Source organism: Engraulis encrasicolus, chromosome 18 (assembly GCF_034702125.1).
Source record: "Engraulis encrasicolus isolate BLACKSEA-1 chromosome 18, IST_EnEncr_1.0, whole genome shotgun sequence".
Lineage (NCBI taxonomy): Eukaryota > Metazoa > Chordata > Actinopteri > Clupeiformes > Engraulidae > Engraulis > Engraulis encrasicolus.
Genome location: NC_085874.1, coordinates 49,742,871 through 49,762,870, shown reverse-complemented (window position 1 = coordinate 49,762,870; position 20,000 = coordinate 49,742,871). Strand labels below are relative to the sequence as shown.

The window sequence follows — 20,000 nt, the reverse complement described above, 5'->3', positions numbered from 1 at the left end:
ACGTATAAAATGTAATCACGTCATCAATCTCCCCTGAGAAGTAGGTCAAGGATGACGTCAAGATCAATCATGTCATGAAGGTCACCCAATAAGAGCTGGATCACACAGCTGTGTGTGTGTGTGTGTGTGTGTGTGTGTGTGTGTGTGTGTGTGTGTGTGTGTGTGTGTGTGTGTGTGTGTGTGTGTGTGTGTGTGAGTGCACGCGTGCTTACTTTTCGTTGGTGTGCGCACGCGTGCTTACGTCTGTGTGTGTATCCATGTCCATAAAATCTGATTAGCTTCTGATCTGCTTTGGTGTTTGTGTTTGCCTACTCCCCCTCCTCTCTCTCTCTCTCTCTCTCTCTCTCTCTCTCTCTCTCTTCTCTCTCTCTCTCTCTCTCTCTCTCTCTCTCTCTCTCTCTCTCTCTCTCTCTCTCTCTCTCTCTCTCTGTGTCTCTCTCTCTCTCTCTCTCTCTCTCCTTCCTTCTAGCCGGCTAAGGAAGAGAAAGGGGAGGAGTCCCCGGCCAAGGAGGCGGAGCATAAGGGTGAGAACGGCGTTGAGGAGGAGGAGGAGGAGGAGGAGGCAGGAGGAGAAGGCGTAGTGGAGAGGAAGGAGGAGGAGGAAGAGCAGCAGGTGGAGAAGCAAGCGGAGAGTAGCATCCTGTCACCACTCAGGCTCAGCAAGAAGATCAAGATGGTCACCTGCCAAGTCACCATGCTGGACGGCACGCAGTTCCCCTGCGAAGTGGAGGTGAGACCACAGGAGACACACACACACACACACACACACACACACACACACACACACACACACACACACACACACACACACACACACACACACACACACACACACACACACACACACACACACACGTTAGAACCAGACGACCCATACGCAGAGAACGCAGAGAACGCAGACCTGGCTCCTGGATACGCTATACCCTGCAGAACACACACACACACACACACACACACACACACACACACACACACACACACACACACACACACACACACACACACACACACACACACACACACACACACACACACACACACACACACACACACACACACACACACACACACACCTGCCAACTCACCATGCCAACTCACCATGCTCGACGGAACACAGTTCCCCTGCGGGGTGGAGGTGAGGCGAAACACACACACGCGCGCGCCGTGCACACACTCAAACTGTGCTGCCGAATTCACCTAGTGTGAGAACATAAGCCCCATTCTCTTGTCCCAGTGTGCACGTGCACACACACACACACACGCACACGCACGCCCGCCCTACCGCAGTGGAAGTAAGCAGTGCTGTAGGTCAGTACACACACACACACACACACACACACACACGCACACACACACACACACACACACGGCCTGCCTCAGTGGAGGTAAGCAGTGCTATAGGTTTTCTATAGTGGGTGAAAGGAGCCCTGGGACAAGATCACCGTCACGCCACACCCATTCTGTCACCACACACTCTCTGTCTGGCACACACACACACACACACACACACGGGTGCGCTGTTCTCAACACACACACACACACACACACACACACACACACACACGCTGTTCTTAATATACACACACGCACATAACACACACACACACACACACACACACACACACACACACACACACACACACACACACACACACACACACAGACACACACAGACACACGCTGTTCTCATTATACACACATACACACATACACACATAACACACACACACACACACACTGCTGTCAATATACAGACACAAGCACTCTGCCTGTTCCATCCCCAGGGACCTCTTGAAGAGGAGGGAGGGGGGAGGGTTGAGGGATTATATTTCTCAAGCCTACTTAAACCCAGCCCTCCTGAGATCATCTCTCTCTTTCTCTCTGTTGTTGTTTTTGGTTGTTGTTGTTATTGTTGTCCAATTGCACACTGATCCCCGAACCCACGCTGACCCACGGAGTCAAACTTGCATCAAGCGAGCAAACGAACGAACAAACGAACAAATGAAGGAATGAAGGAAGGAAGGCCAAAGCATCGGTGCTCATGCCCCAGAGATCATCAGGCAGGGTGCGATTGGTTGAAGAACCAGAAGGGGGGATAAGTTGAGTCATGGGTGAGCGGTTAGGGCGTCAGACTTGCATCCCAGAGGTTGCCGGTTCGACTCCCGACCCGCCAGGTTGGTGGGGGGAGTAGTCAACCACTGCTCTCCCCCATCCTCCTCCATGACTGAGGTACCCTGAGCATGGTACCGTCCCACCGCACTGCTGCCCATGGGGCGCCACTGAGGGCTGCCCCCTTGCACGGGTGAGGCATAAATGCAATTTCGTTGTGTGCAGTGTGCAGTGTTCACTTGTGTGCTGTGTCACAATGACAATGGGAGTTGGAGTTTCCCAATGGGCTTTCACAAGGCTTTCACAAGCTTTCACTTTAAGTTTCAGATTTTAAACATTTATCAATGGAGTTACATACCGCAACTATTAAAATACTGTAGGAAAAGGTTAGGTTTCAAAACCAGAAGGGGGGACAATTCCCCCCATCCCCCCCTACAAATCACAGAGATTATAGGCATCAGGGCGGCATTAAGGTTTGTTTGACATGCCGGCGGTCTGTAGGGGGGTTAGTTGTTATTGTGGTTTAATTGAAGGAGGATTACGGAGCCATTTCTCTGAATCGATGATGAACTACAGGTAGTTGAGGGGACATGGAGGAACCATGAGATAGGGAAAGCACTAGTCTTATCGGGCATACGGATAATGAAAATGGCGCTTGCTTATCCTGTTCATCTGTATGTATCCATAGGCAAAGCAAATGACATGGAGAACGCCATGAAAGTGGTGACATTTAGGATTTATCCATTAAATTGAGAAAGTAGGGTTGCTAATCGCCATAATTGCCACATTGGAAATAGCGTGTCTCTCGACAGACCCTCATGTATTTTCGCTCACATGAGGGTCTGGAGCAAGGGTGGGGAACCCATGTATTGAAGGCCGTTTGCGGCCCTTGAGGCCATTTTATCCGGCCCCTGATATAATTTCAATGTTATGCATCTTCACATGAAATTCTAGGGCTGGGTTCAAAAGATTGAATCGTGATTCACGTTTGAAAAGTGTGATATCGATACACAACTTTGTGGATCGATTTTTTGCCAATGATTATAGGTGCTATTTTCTCAACCACATCCTGTAGCTTTCTTCCACATTCATGGTGATAGCATGCACAAATACACACAGCCTGTTCAAGTAAATAGTGCCAGTGTTTTCCCACCTTTCTCTCTCATACCAAGTTTCCCACTTCTCTCTCTCATACCAAGGCATTTCATGTTTGTGTGGGTATCAAAGGTTGAGATATTTAGGTTTTTATAGCCGGTCTTAGAATTTTAGGCATAAATGACAACCCAGCAATACACAAGATCGATATTGAATCGAATTGTGGATCGAATTAGATCGTAACCTTCTGGATCGGAATCGAATCGATCCAGGAAATTTGGATCGATTCCCAGCCCTAGAAATGACATATTTTGTAAAGGAATCTTAGAAATTACCTTTACATTACAATTATGTTATATTCACGGGACCTAGAGAAGGTGGGGTCTGTTTTAAAGGTGATTAGGTCTAAAGTGCAGGGAGAAATCCTGGTTTGTGTTCATATTACGGCCCTCGGATGACTTTTACGGCCCTCGGAGGAATTTGAAGTGGCCCCTCAGGTGAAAAAGGGTGCCTATCCCTGGTCTTGAGGAAAGCCATTCATCTGGTTACATTGGGACCAGATCATATTACCGGTATACTGGGTCAAAGACGTCCAAAAAGGAATTGTCATTCAGTGTAACGGAGACCTTCTGTTGACTGTAACTGTAAAAAACACAACCCTTTTTATTTTCTTTTTTTTCCAGTGAATTCATGAAAGCCTCGGCTGTCATCCATTCACTTGAAACAATTTAAAAATCTTGTTTTTTTACAGTTAGAGTCAGCAGAAGGTATCCGCTACACTGAATGACAATTCCTTTTTGGACGTCTTTGGCCCTACTGTACATAGTCCTATTGAGATGCTATGGGGGATCCACACTATATTGATTCTTTTCCTGTTGCTATGTAGTTGCGGATTGTGCCCATCATGACGATGTCATTTCCTGTGCTGGAGTAAAGCAGGCCTTGTTTATAAAATCTCTCCGAAATCGAGCGTAAGACGACAGAGAGAGAGACGGAGAGATTAGTGGGTTTTACCGTGTTGGCCACTCTCGTCTCGTGCCGGTTTGTTTTTTTATCGCAGCACTGTGTAAGCTTTAAACCGTGAAAAGGTTTGGTGGTAGTAGTTGTGGTAGGCTGTATTGCCCAAACACCTGGATTATCCACCTGCCTTGTGTTCTTTATCAAGCATCTGGTGAAGTCGGGGGGGAGGGAAGGTAGCCCAGTTAAGCATAGCAGAGTTTTGTGACATAGCAGAGTTCTGTCATAGCAGAGTTCTGTAGCATTCAATTCGAGATCATAGAGATTAAAATGGGGATGGCACACAGACAGTGTAGCGATAGAGTAGAGATGCTTTATTGATCTTGTAGGATCTACACACATCTAAATGCATACAATACATACAGTGCATTGACTTCAATATCCCAGGATATGGCGAGACATGTGCAGTGCTGTCACAATCAAGTGATTGAAAAAAATCAGTGTCTGAAATGACGTTCTACCTGAACACCCACGTGGCTTTAATTTACCACAGTGATTTGACAACGTCAACATAGGCTAGTGTTTCCTTGAAAACTGAAATTGGAGAGCTGCAGTGTTTGATCTGGTACTGTACCCAAGATCATCAGGTTGCTGTTCAATCGCATCTCGCCAATGAGGGACTCATGAAGCCAAAACTCTCAAGTCGGCAGTATGAAATGGCTTTCTGAACACCCCCAGTGTGGAATCCAGACAGCTCAAAGAAGCTGCCAGCAGTGTCGTTGAACGAGCAAGCAGTGTCGTCTTAAAGGGACACTGTGCAGGAAATGGTCAAAAAAGGTACTGCAACTATACTGCTTATTGAAATTGGGCTGCCTATTGCCAAATTTGATCTTTACATGAAAGTTTACTAAGTATTAAACAAATATTTTCTAGTATGGTCCAAGTACAGTCATTTTTGCAGCTAAAAATGGCGATTTTTGGAAATTCAAAATGGCGGACCATGTAGAAGATCCCCCTTTTCATGTATGCAAAGTGCAATGTTTCCAGTCATAATGAAAACTTAGAATTTGATGCTGGTGATAAGTATTCATGAAAAAGGTAACATTAGTGAATGGGCAGCATGAATTCTGGAAATAAACAGCTAACAATCTCACAGTGTCCCTTTAAACAAATGGCTGCTACTTAGGACTGGGCGGTTAATCGAGTTTTACGGTTTCTCGAGAAGTTTTATGAAATCGATTAGTATTTTGACATATCGAATATCTCGAGTTTAGACTGTAAATGCGTAAGATTTCGCCACTCTGATTTCCCTTCTGTGCTGTGGAGCGGTCCGCCCCGCCTCCTCCTTGCGTGTGTTTCCCCCCAACAGAGCTGGCTCTCCCCTCCCCCTGCTCCTCCTCCTCCTCCCCTTACGTGTAGCGGCGTGTGTTTGTGTTGATAAACTCTTTCAATATGGCGGCGCCCACAGAAGAAGCCGAAACAGCAGAATTTGTTCCAAAGAAAAGGACGAACGGCTCAATAATATGGCGTTATTTCGGATTTAGAGCCTCTGATGAGGAGCATCTCTATAAGAGGCTTTGTGCGTTGGTCCGTCCGTCCGTGACGCTTTTTGTCAGACATCTTTGTCCCATACAACCAGAGTGGGGTAAACCGGCTGTGCTAATACAGCCGTGATGCGTTTCCCAATCATTGGAAACCGCTTCGAAATGATAATAAACAACTAAAATATGATTTAAGTGTTTCTAGAAAGTTACCGCTGTTTTTATAAGTGCATACAGTGACACTAATAAGCGTTTATTACTGCCGTTTTCTCTGTTTATCACCGCTGCATACTGACGAGGCACCCCTCGCTTCACAAATAGTGCCGTCTAGGAACAAAGACCGGTTTATTTTCGTTCCGCCTGGAAGCGGTTCGGAGCAACAGTCCTGACTCTTGTCTGACTCTAGCCTGGGAACTCCCATATAGTTCTACACAATCTTTTGTGATTAGGTCTGGTGTTAACCAGGCAAGTCTGACTCTAGTCTAGCCTTTGATCTCACATGGTTTAAGCATTTTGATGCTTTGTTATATTTTTTATTTTTGTACATATTATCTTCCTTAAAATAACAAACAGAACAAAAATGACATTGTAATTTCAACATTGAACATCTTTTGGCTAGATAGCCACCGAGCTTGTTTTAAAAAAAGGTTTTTTTTCCCCTTGCTAGATATCAAGATATATATCGTATATCGAGATATAGCACACACTAATTGAGATTATTGGGTTTTCTCCATATCGCTCAGCCCTACTGCTACTATTCTCAGTCCTGACGTGATGTGTTACTGCTAGCCCTGTGTTTATGCTGTGTCATTGGTTGTGACGGTGGTCGGCAGTACTTGCAATCTAAGATTGTTGGGTGTTTCTCTCTCTTTTTTGGGCGCCCTAGGAAATGCTGTTTCAGCAGGGTTGTCATCTGGAAGCTTTGTCTAATTTCAGGGCCGCTCTCCCTGTGTGCCTCATCACATTCGCTTGTCCAGATCACTAGTGGAGATGATGATGATGGTGATGATGATGGTAATGAGGATGGTGGTGATGATGATGATGATGATGCATCATCCTTATTAGCCTTATGAGCTGCAATGTAAGATGAGGGCAATTGAGAGTGGCTATTAGCATAAGAACCAAAACGCAGGCTATAGCGTGTGATGTGATGTGATGTTGAGTCAGTCACGTTACATGACGTCATCTTACATTGAATTTTAGAGTTTGTGTAAAGCAACCACACCCTACTTTGAGTAGTACGCTGTATCTCAGAGACTAGCATGTTCAAATCAACCGAGGATTCAACCGTCTTGATTAGAGCTGTAACGATACACTCAACTCACGATTCAGTTTGTATCACGATTCATGACCTACAATTCGATACACCCCACGAGTTCACATTTGCCAACATTATAAACTTCATGAATAAAAACGATCATAGTTTATAGGCTACTAATATTTTTTAAAAGTTTCTATACATAATATTGAAGCACTATCACTTCATATCGTGTGGTTGTTTTATGGACTGATGGGAATCAAAATGTTAAAAGGGTGTATCACGATACTGCCTCCTTGTATCACGATACAGTATTGTGACTCTGTGTATCACGATTTCTCGGTTCGATACAATATCGTTACAGCCCTAGTCTTGATTGAACTCAGTTATCATCACGGTTCATGACTGGAGAGTCTCCCAGGATCCCTTTCCCTCTTCCCTTTTCAATGAAAAACAAAAGAGGAAGTGATCGATATCTCTCTCTCTCTCTTTCTCTCTCTTTCTCTCTCTTTCTCTCTCTTTCTCTCTATCTATCTATCTATCTATCTATCTATCTCTCTCTGGTTCATGGAGCAATCCTTTTCTCTGCACTTCCCTCTGGGTGCCTACAGGGTATTTCGTCGTCCCTAGTTGACCGAGTGTGTGTCTGTCTTCGCTCGCATCCCCCCCTGCACCCCCTCATCCCCCTCCTCCCCTTCCCCCCTCTCCCCCTCCATCCCCTCCTGTTGTGTCCTTGGTGACCGTCTCGTCTGGGTGTCAGTGGCCTTTAAAGCCCCCTGAGGAATGCCACTCCGTCACACACACACACACTCCTCTGCCTGGCCCAGTGATGTGAGGACACATCTGACTTGGGACACACACACACACACACAGACACACACACACACACACACACAGACACACACGCACACACAGACACACACGCACACACAGACACACACGCACACACAGACACACACGCACACACAGACACACACGCACACACACACACACGCACACAGACACGCGCGCACACACACAGACACGCACGCACGCACGCAGACACGCACACACACAGACACGCACACACACAGACACGCACACACACAGACACGCACACACACAGACACGCACACACACAGACACGCACACACACAGACACGCACACACACAGACACGCACACACACAGACACGCACACACACAGACACGCACACACACAGACACGCACGCACAGACACGCACGCACAGACACGCACACACGCACAGACACACATGCACGCACAGGCACACATGCACGCACAGACACACACGCACGCACAGACACACAGACACGCACAGACACACAGACACGCACAGACACACAGACACGCACAGACACACAGACACGCACAGACACACAGACACGCACAGACACACAGACACGCACAGACACACAGACACGCACAGACACACAGACACGCACAGACACAGAGACAGACACACACACACAGACACTCACACAGACACACACGCGCGCAGACACACACGTGCAGACACACACGCGGGCGCGCAGACACACACACGCGCGCAGACACACGCGCGCAGACACACGCGCGCAGACACACGCGCGCAGACGCACACACACACACACACACACACACACACACACGACACACACACGCACGCACGCGCGCAGACACACACACAGACACACACACAGACACACACACAGACACACACACAGACACACACACACACACACACACAGACACACACACACACACACACCCAGACCCGCCTGGCATGGTGGCGCCAGCTGCAACTGCGGCATTTCAGGCAAAAGTTCCCAAGTTAGTTAGTTAGTTTAGGGCTGGCCAGGACTGCACCACCTCATGCGTCCACGAAGCCCCTAGTGCCTAGGGCTGTAACAATATTGTATCTGAGAAACCGTGATGCACAGTCACGATACTGTATCGTGATGCAAGAATGCAGTATCGTGTTACGCCTTTTCAGCTTTGTTACCCTTCAGTGCAAAATAATAGCTGTCACTTTTTCTTCAAAGCGACTTCCAGTGCAATGTAATGTAATGTACTGTATGTCCTGTAAATGGTCTCTAGAATTAGCTATATGGGTGATGTGAGGGTGTTGCGGTGCCGCGTTAATGGGATCTTTGTTCCCGTGGTGTTGATGACGGTTAAAGTGATCAACTCACCCGATGGGTGTGGGCTTGAGGATGTAAATCAGTGGTTCTCAACCTTTTTTGAACAAAAGCCCTCTTGACTTCATCAAAATGTCCAGTTGAAATGGTGAGGTGGCGGGCCTCATCCGCCCCCCCGGGCCTTAGTTTGGGGACCCCTGGTCTAGAAAATCTTGGAGATGGGGTGTTGAGGGCAGTCAGGGTTGTATTATAAGAGCGGTTGAGGCTGGCGGGGTGGAGAGGGCTCCACACAGAAGCTTTTCTGGCTAGTAGATGCTTATCTCTATACATTTTATCGCGCACCCAAAGACTTTCGTGTTTTCCAAGAAGTTGAGCGCGTCCTTTGCCAAAACTTAATATCTCTATACAAACACACAACTCACTAATGGGTCAAAGTGGCTACTAGTAAGTTGGTTGTGGGCTACAATTGGTTATGGGCTACGTATACTTATACGTATGGCCAAATGACACATTCACAGCGCCCAATAAACAGCAATATTAGGCAATCGTAAATCATGCCTTTTCTATTAGACATTGCATAGATAGCCTCCAGACTATTAGGGCTGGGTATCGCAGCCATGTTCCTGTATCGATTCGATTTCGATTCTTAGGGCTTTCAATCGATTAATCACGATTCAATTCGATTCATTCCGAATGGATTCAATCCGTTTCCTTATTGGTGCAAGGATTTCCCCCAAAAGATGCTGTTGCCTATTTTAATATAAAAATTGTCAAAGGGCTGTGGCTTGACTGTTAACAGATTGCTAATTTGTAATAAGTAGGCCTAGGCCTAATTGATTATTATCTACTGGTTATTTTCCATAGACCTAAATCAAACAAAAAGAACAAAAAAAATCAATTTTGTGCCCTGTGAATCGATTATGTGAATTTTAAATGAAATCGAGCGATTATCTATTAAATCGATAATTTTACCCAGCCCTCCAGACTATCTCACCTGTGTAAGATCTTCTGGTGTTAACCAGGCACGATGGAGGTAGGCAGGGAGCTCTGCAGGAGCTTGTCTGACCCAACAGTGCCCCCCCGCCCCCCTTGAGCAGATTACAGGGCTGGGAAGGCCAGCCAGGCAGGAGGCGGGAGGCAGCGGGGTTGGATGCAGGGTTGCCAGATGAGGCTGATGATTTCCAGCCCAAAAAATGCTCAAAACCCGCCTAGAGGCACAAAATCCTGCCCAATTCAATTGATTTCTATGGCAAAAATTGGGCCGGTTTTTCTGCTAAATGCAATTTTTTGCCCGCACACAGCCATCCTAAGCAGCCCAATTGGACGGGAAACAGCCCAATCTGGCAACACTGCTTGGACGAGGTAAGATTGGTCGGTCGGGGTGTTGAGTTTAGCTCCCCTGTAGATTTGAACCCACTGTGTCCTCGAGACACATATACGGGTTTTTCAGGATTTTGAGATTTTAGTTGTTTTATTAACTATGTGGGTATGTTAGAGCTGAATGAGCACCTTACAATGCAAGTGGAGGGTCTTGGCTTTTAAATGTAATTCATTTCATGTTTGTATGTGCTTAGGAGGCTGAGATATTTAGGATTTAATAGGAAGAGGGCACCCTTTCCCAAAAAGGGCTTAGGACAAAATGGGTTAAGCTATTGGTGTCTGCTGAGCGGAGAGGAGAGCTGGGCCTGGCCTGACCTGCCTTGACTGGGTGTGTGTAATGTAATGTAATGTTTAGTGGGTGCTAACGAGGTTAAAGGACCAGTTCAGTCAATTTCAATATGCTGTTGTATTGCTCACGCTACCCTGGACTTGTCAGTTACCCGGTGATGCCACATTTTTCGGCTAAGCCCTTTCCGAGATATGAGCTATTCTAATGGGGGCAGCGTTTGTTTACTTTTTTTTTTTTTAATAACATAGGCCTACTCCAGATATTTTCCCAAAAGGTACCACTGTTTGCTAGTTGTCTGCTGATGTTGTATAACCTTTCGGATGTTTTTGGGAATAAATAAAAATGTTTTTTTTCAAAATGTAAACAAAGCGCTGCCCCCATTACAATGACCAAGATCTCAGAAAAGGCTGAACCAGGGGGAAAAAAACAACGATCTCAGGTACTGACAAGTCCAGGGTAGTGTGAGCATTACAACTGCATGTTGAAATTGACTGAACTGGTCCTTTAAGGGGCCGACTAATATGCAGCTGTCATCAGCTGGAGATGTGAGGTCTTACATCCTTTGTGATTGAAGTGTATTTTCAGTATTTATGTTTTTCACAGCATTGATGGGGCAATGCTGATGGGGCACAGCATTGATAGATGATGATGATTTAGATTTTCTTTTTTGTGTGCGTGTGTGTATGAGCGTGTTGGTGTCAGCGTTGGTGTTTTAAACGAAGGCCCAGGTGATGGAGCGAGTATTAACCCATTGATGCCTGATGTTGCGTTGCACAACATTGGCCCTGGCGCCTGGAGCTGCATAACGCAACATTCAGGCTCATGAGATTTGAGAAGTTTATTAAAAATCTCTGGGTTTTTTTTGATGAATGAACACATTCTAATGAAAGATGAGGGTCTTAGCAGTTACATGCAACTTAGTGCATATTTTTATGTGCTTCAGAAGCTGACATATTTGGGTTTTTAGTTTTTCTTAAAAAGGGCACCCTTTTTTGCAGGTGCCTTAGGAGTCAATGGATTAAAGAGGGATGGGGGCCTATGATGGATGCAGGGATGGATGGATGGATGTAGGGATGGATGGATGGATGGATGGATGGATGTAGGGATGGATGGATGGATGGATGGATGTAGGGATGGATGGATGGATGGATGGATGTAGGGATGGATGGATGGATGGATGGATGTAGGGATGTAGGGATGGATGGATGTAGGGATGGATGGATGTAGGGATGGGATGGCTGGTGGGGCAGTGTTGCCAGATTGGGCAATTTCACGACCAATTAGGCTGCGTAGAGTGGCCGTCTGTGGAAAAAAATGTGTAAAAAGAGCATTTGAAAAGAAAAGAAAGGTCCGCAACACTGTTAAATGCTCCCAAATATTTAATGGCACGACGTGTCGGACTAACTGTCCTTCATCACAGTGCAGCACGGTTGCAGGTTGCACTGTGATGAAGGACGGTTAGTCAGAAACGTCGTGCCATTAAATCTTTGGGAGCATTTAACAGTGTTGCGGACCTTTTATTTTCTTTTCAGTTATCTTATGTTTGGTCCAGCACCTGTGCCACTGATGTGTGTGCATTCTTTGCCTTTGTAAAAAGACCATTTGGTCAGGTTTTTCTGCCAATTTTATGGCCATAGAAAGAAATCAATAGAATTTGGTTTAAATTGGGCGTGAATTCATGTTTCCAGGCGGGTTTTGGGCATTTTGTTGGACTGGAAAGTGTTAGTCTCATCCGGCGGCAACCCTCTTGCCCGGCCTGTTCCAACCATGGACTGGCTGGAATAGTTGCTCGGCCAGCACAGCAGTGTTTTAACAGACAGGGCCAGCTTTGTTTGCACGTTGGGAAAAGCTGAGGCATCAGTTAAAGGCCATTGTGGGGGTGCAGCCACCCAGAAGACATGCGGCATATTTATAACGAGATGTCATGTGGGAGCTCCTAGTCCCATCACAGCCGCACCGTACAACACAACACAACACAACACAGCCGCGCCGCGCCACGCCGATACGCTAACACCAGCAACCAGAGGGATAAACAAAAGCATTCCACAGATTAACCTTAATATTTGGTGAATAGCAACCCCCTCCCTCCCTCCACTCCCCCTCTCTCATCACTCCATCCAGCCATCCAAACATCCATCCAAACATCCATCCAAACATCCATCCAAACATCCATCCATCCATCCATTCAAACACTGATCCTTTCAGCGGCCCACTTCCATCAGTCCATCCCAATCTTCCTTCAGTCTATACTGCCCTGCAAATGCAAAGTGCAGTAACTACACATTTCGCCAAAATGGAGTTCAGGCTGAAAATGACTCGTAGTCATAGTCAGCCCTCATTCATCACACTTCCTTTCCCTTGTGACAAAGCGTTATGGTCCACATATGTCCCATTTTAGAGATCTTGCTATGTCAAATTTGCAGCAGCTACAATATCCAGCCTAATACCAAGCCTTTGAAGGTATTTTTCTATTTTTCAATGTCGGTAGTACTTTGTTTGTATAATGTTGCACTTTGCCTTTTGTAGGGCAGTGTGTATGCACCGCCCCTCTTCCATCTATGCATTAATCCCCATCGCCCCCTCCATCCGTGTGCAGGGCCGGATTACCCATAAGGGCCCCAGTGGCACAGTGCCCAGGGGGGCACCCACCCTCTACAGCCAGGGAAGGGGCACTGCATGACACAGACTTAACCCATTGACGCCTAAGGCACCTGCAAAAAAGGGTGCTGAATGCCTGAGCCCTTTTTAAGGAAAGCTGCCCTCAGCCTATAAAAACCTAAATATCTCAGCTTCTGAAGCACATAAAAATATGCAGTAAGTTGCATTTAAACACTAAGACCCTCATCTTTCATTAGAATGTGTTCATTCATCTAAAAAAACAGAGATTTTTAATAAAGTTGTCTCAAATCTCATGAGCCTGAATGTTGCGTAATGCAGCTCCAGGCGCCAGGGCCAATGTTCTGCAACGCAACATCAGGCATCAATGGGTTAACATATATTGTTCATAGAGGGGGGCACCTGCGAGGTATTGGTGCCCAGGGCCACCACAGTGTCTTAATACGCCCCTGTCCATGTCCTATATATACACACGATGCATTAGTCCCCCTCCTCATCCCCCTCTCCCGATCTCCTAAATCCTGCCGAGCCCAATGGGGGGGGGGAGGGGCAGTGGCCTATTTGCCCCGTGGCAGGAATAGAAAGGACAGGTTCATTTCCCTTGTCCAATGCTCTGGGCACTAACTCGGTAAGAGACATGAAAAGTGAATTTGCTTCTGTGGAAAGGGAACTGTGGCAGGGTTTTTTTTACTTATGATTTTTCTTCTGCTTTATACATCTCTGTCACTGATGGGGGAAGATGGATAGACAGTTTATTTTTTCCTGTTTATGTAGTTTCAACAGCACCCTTGGTTAATTGACAAGTTTTGTGCACAGTGACAGCCTGACATTATAATGATGTGGAGGAGTGCTGTGTCACGATGGCAATGGGAGTTGGGAGTTTTCCCAGGTTCGGCTTTCTTTCAAAGAATCACACAAATGCAGTAATGTCTGCCCCATAAAAAAGAGCAACAGTTTCTCAGACAAAGGGTAGGTTTTAAATCAGCAGAAAGCATCCTGCTGCAACTCCTATCTGTATCAAGTCAAGTCAAGTCAAGTAGGTTTTATTGTCAATTTCTTTACATGCACTGGTCATACAAAGAATTTGAAATTACATTTCTTGCTTTCCCATACAGACATACACTAATCTAGGTAAGGACATAGACAGTATAGACATAGACAGTACTTATACATGGACTTAAGACAGTATGGACATAGACAGTGCTCATACAGACATTTAAAGTGCAAGACTGGACAACAGAAGACTTGTAGAGGACATACATTAGGAGGTATTGTTGTGCTTTTGTGCTTTTCCTAAAAAGTCCTTTATAGCGTTCTGACATGGTAATAGTAGCATTTTGAAGAAAAATAAATATTAAAAAGGTCTGTCAAGTCAAGTACACCAGCAGCAGTGTGTGTGTGTGTGTGTGTGTGTGTGTGTGTGTGTGTGTGTGTGTGTGTGTGTGTGTGTGTGTGTGTGTGTGTGTGTGTGTGTGTGTGTGTGTGTGTGTGTGTGTGTGTGTGTGTGTGTGTGTGTGTGTGTGTGTGTGTGTGTGTGTGTGTGTGTGTGTGGCGCGCGCGCGCGTGCGTGCGTGCGTGCGTGTGTGTGTTTAGTGCAGGTAGAAGGTGCGGTGTGCGTCTGTGTGTGTGTGTGTCAGTGTGTGTATGTTTGGGTTTAGTGCAGAAAGTGCAGTGTGTGTGTGTGTGTGTGTGTGTGCATGTTTTGAGTTAGTGCAGGTTGAAAGTTCAGTCACAAGTATAGTAGTGCAGGTGGAATGTTCAGTCGCAGATATGGTGGTGGGGGATGGGGGGGGTGGTTGTCAGTGGCCTTGCTGGCTAGAGGCTGACAGTGGAGGGAGAGTGGGTTGAGTGTTCAGCATCTTGATCGCTTGGTGCATTGTGTTGCTCGCCAGCCTGGTGGTACGGGAACGGAGGCGCCTGTACCTCTTTCCAGAGGGCAGGAGGCTGAACAGTTTGTGTGCAGGGTGGCTTGTGTCTTTGATGATCATCAGTGCTTTCCGGGTGAGGCGTGTGGTGTAAATGTCCTGCAGGGAGGGGAGTGGTACTCCAATGATCTTCTTCGCTGTGTTCACAACACGCTGGAGTGTCTTCCTGTTTTTCTCCGTGCAGCTTCCTCCCCACACTGTGATGCAGTTGGACACGACGCTCTCTATGGTTCCTCTGTAGAATGTTGTTATGATGGAGGGTGTAGCACTTGCCTTCTTTAGTTTGCGCAGGAAGTAGAGACGCTGATGGGCCTTCTTCGCCAGTGATGTAGTGTTGGTGGTCCAAGAGAGGTCGTCGCTGATGTGCACTCCAAGGAACTTGGTGCTGCTCACTCTCTCCACAGCATCGCCGTCGATGGTCAGTGGTGGCAGTTGTTTTTGGACCCTTTGAAAGTTGACAACAATCTCCTGTGTGTATGACTCCCCTCTCCCTTTCCGCTCTGTCACCACACCCTCCATGTTGTTGCACCGATCAAATTTCATCAATTTATTTTCCCTTTCGCGCACGCTCGGCCTTGTTTCTTTCTCTGCCGACTCTGTTTCTCGCTTCATGTTGTCTTTGTCACCTCTTTCTCTTTTCCTCTTTCTCTCTCCTTCTCTCACTCCATCTCTCCCTCTCTCGGTCTCCCTGTCTCTGTCTCTGTGTTCTTTCTTTCTCTCTCTCATCTCTCTATCCATCTCTCTCTCTCTCCCTCCATATCTCCCCCCCCCATCTCTCTCTCTCTCTCTCCCTCCATATCTCTCTCTCTCTCCCTCCATATCTCTCTCTCTCTCCCTCCATATCTCCCCCCTCCCGTCTCCTGGGTCTTGTCTTATTTTGTCTAATCATCGCTCGTCCTCCTCCATTTGCCGGGCGTGGAGCTCTCCCAGATGATAAACACACATCTGGACGCCGGGCGGCCATCTTTAAAGAGGCACGCATGCATCTCTGCAGGAGTGTGTGTGTGTGTGTGTGTGTGTGTGTGTGTGTGTGTGCTGTGCACGCGTGCGTTACAGGGATGTGTGTAGTCTTATGTGTGTGTGAGGAGGTGTTCGTCTGCAGTAGAATGAGTGTGAATTTGTGCCCGCAGGAGGAGTGTGTGTGTGTGTGTGTGTGTGTGTGTGTGTGTGTGTGTGTGTGTGTGTGTGTGTGTGTGTGTGTGTGTGTGTGTGTGTGTGTGTGTGTGTGTGTGTGTGTGTGTGTGTGTGTGTGTGTGTGTGTGTGTGTGTGTGTGTGTGTGTGTGTGTGTGTGTGTGTGTGTGTGTGTGTGTGTTAGTGTGTATCTATGGAGACCAAGAGTGTGTGGATGTTTACAGCATCCTCAGTTATCCTCAAGCGGAGACGCCCTGCTATTGATCGTGTGTGCGTGCGTGCGTGTGTGTGTGTGTGTGTGTGTGTGGGGAGATCAGGATGCTTCTGGGATGAGTCAGCCCACAGCAGCCAGTCAGAGAGAGAGAGAGAGAGAGGGAGAGGTAGAGAGAGGTAGAGGAATAGGAGGAGAGCGAGAGAGGGAGAGGGGAGAAGGGAAGAGAGGAGAGGGGGAGAGAGGAAGAGAGCATCCCGGGTCTGTTGCCGCTGTTGCAATCTGCTCTCTCCCCGCCAATCCAGCAGCCAGTCAGAAAGCAGCAGTTCAGCCAGCGCGGCCAATGGGAGAGCGGTGGCCTATATCCACTCTCCCCCACATATGGCATTATTTTTTAATACTCGCGGGACACGTGGACTCACGATGGGATGGGACGGCAGAGGCAAACAGTTGGAGGGAAAAGTCTTTATGTAAACCCCCCCCCCCCCCCCAATCCTCTGCCAAGCCAATGTCTACTTATAGCTTACAAAAGCAAAACGAATCAACAGATAGTGTTTTGAGACAACGGTAAACATAAACACAAACATAGATACTCAGTAACACGCGCGCGCGCGCACACACACACACACACACACACACACACACACACACACACAACTGTGACTGTAGGCCATTTTAGAGAGAGAGAGAGAGTGTGAGTTTGTTTGGCCAGCCCTACTATAAAAAAGTTCCTCGGTCCCTCTTGTTCCTCATCTCTCACATCGTGGCATGGCGGAAAGCTGTTGAATAATGGAGACATCACTAGCATGGTGGCTTAGGCCAGCCGCACATTAGCTCCGACAGCACTGCGGCGCACTTTGGCTTCCGACATAATTCGGACCCCCAAACCCAATTTCACACAAACATAGCATTGAAAGTCAATGGGCGGCGCCGACAAAATAGAACTTGTCTCTAATTGCTATCCGACATCGGCGAATGTCCGCAGACATCGGCGCCAGTGTGCGGGGTTCTATTGAAATCAATGGAATCGAACTTTTGCGGAGCAGTGCACAGCACTTTGTCGGAGCCGATGTGCGGAAGCCCTTAAAGGTGGGGTTGCAGGTTAACCATTCTAAGAAATGTACCATTATGACATCATGTTGGGGGTTCCGCAGGCTAGGAGTCTATGTAGAACCTAAAGCCTGGCTCAAACTACGCGACTATCTGCCCGATTCTCGGCTGAAAACCCCTCTTACGACAATCGCTGGAACGTTATCCCCCAGGACCATCGCAAGCAATTGTCGGGGAAGATTTCCTCGTCGCGTGCGACGTTCCAAGATAAAACTTTATCAGCTCAAAGAGTCGCCGATCGCAAGATGTAGAAATCAAACACTGTTTGATATTTGCGACTGGAAATAGAACGTCGAGCATTGTCTTGGTGGCTGCGAGCAGCGATAAGATTGACAGTTACGATTCTCTGATTCTCTTCATAACCTCTAGTCGTGTAGTTTGAGCCTGGCTTTAGAATCCTGGGGGAGTTCCCCCAACGTGATGTCATACCTGCAACCCCACCTTTAAGCATCAGCGTTAGAGTGAGAGACTAGACACAACTGGAGAGGAGAGGGAGATAGAGCACAGAATGGACTGAGAGAAAGAGTGCAGAAGAGACCGATAAAGGTGTGTGCGTGCGTGCGTTCTTTGAAGTGCTGGGTGTCTCTAAAGCAAAGTGTTTTAGCCCAGTGAAGAGCAAGTGATCTAATTTTAGCTAGTCTCTTTATAAGAGTCAGGCTGGAGAAATTCTCCACACTCAAACTTGCAGAAACACACATGGACACACACATATACACAAACACACACACATGGTCACGCATGCACACACACACCCCTGTTTCTCCTGCCATCACTGCTGGGCCACGTGCTTTGTTGTTGTTGTGGTTGTTGTTGTGGCTAGCCCAAACATTTCCACTACACCAGACAAAACAGCTGTGGCTGGGCCTGGGACGAGGCCAAATGAAAGGCCACCCAGAACCCAATAGATACAATGCAATGAGGACCCAGTTCTGTGCATGCTTGCATGCCCACGTGGACCCCGGTTCAAGTCCGGCCGGGGTCATTTCCAGATGCCACTCCGTCTCTGCCCCACTCGATTCCTGTCACCATCTCAGACTGTCCTATCAAATAAAGACATAAAAGCCCCTAAAAATATAGTTGAAAGAATGAAAATTTAAAAAAAGAAGGGTACTCTCTCTAAAAGGTCTCCTCATCCCTGGTGTGACAGTTGGATGATGTCCTCATCGTGCAGTGTGTACATAAATCAATTCTAATCTGTAACACAGAGGACAAGGAAAATAATATAATTCAAGGATGTCTTAGCATGTGTTAGCAACATTGGCAGAGCTGGCCCAGTGCAAACTCCCTGGGCCGTAGCAGGGCTATTCCTTTGTTGACAAAAGCGAACACATCCAAGCATTAGCTCTTTGGCCCCTGCCCCTGTGCTTCACACCAGAGGGGTTAAGACAGAGATTCTTTAAGTATATAGAGATATGCCAACATAATGGGTTGCTATGGGCACCTAACATGACCAGGTTCCGGTCTGCCTAAAGGGGCGTGTCATAATACTCCTAGCATTGAATAGAACAGTCCCTAGGTCTGCCTAAAGGGGGATTCCCCCCCCCTCCCCCTTGCGACAGTAGAACCCGAAAACAATGGGCCAGCGGAACCTCTCTCTTATCTACTCTCTCTGGTTAAGATGTAACTTACTTTACTGGCTGTCTTTTTGTTTTGGTGCCCCAAAGCGCTTCACCTTTCATCCAGATTTCGCCATTTCACACTCAAGAAGGGTGCAAGCCTGGAACGTCTGTGGTGATTTGAAAAACCACAAAGAAATCTGATGAGTGCTTATTTTATTCATTTATTTTTAAGATTTGAGTTCATTCATTGACAAAGTCAAGCACCCAGAGTAAAGAATAAGATTACAAGGTGATGAGTGCGTTTCCTGGTCCGTCACCTTTCATCCAGGCCGTCTAGCGTCTAGCTGGACTCCTAAGATTCAATGACGATATGCTAGATTAGCTTGGAGGTAACATTTGCACTGCCACATGCAGAGGACGGCTGGAAGTACAGGAGAAAGATCAAACTCAATCATTTACCTCAAGGGAAGTGTAGTGAAGGGGAGTAGAGTTGCCTAGCTGGGACTCGAACCCAGACCTTCTGGGGTAGTAAACTGGGGCTCTGACCGCTACACCAAAGAGCCTGGCTTGTTGGCATGTTAATCAGAACACACCCACAACCCTAGTGATGGTCACTTCATCACAGGGAGGTTTAAAGTGAGCTTATTTCCAGAAATTTTACAGTTTTGCTTTAAAAAAGCAGTTGTTAAAGGAACGGGGC

General features: G+C 47.0%; 1 protein-coding gene across 8 annotated transcripts in view; it reads left to right on the top strand.

Annotated features, from left to right (window-relative positions):
• The window catches only part of epb41l2 (erythrocyte membrane protein band 4.1 like 2), a 188,033-nt gene that overhangs the window by 52,870 nt on the left and 115,163 nt on the right, over positions 1–20,000 (top strand). For all 8 annotated transcript variants that reach the window (XM_063223779.1, XM_063223781.1, XM_063223776.1 and 5 more), the window contains exon 3: positions 470–730. In XM_063223779.1, coding sequence (XP_063079849.1) covers positions 470–730 — 261 coding nt within the window. The remainder of the gene's footprint in view (positions 1–469; positions 731–20,000) is intronic.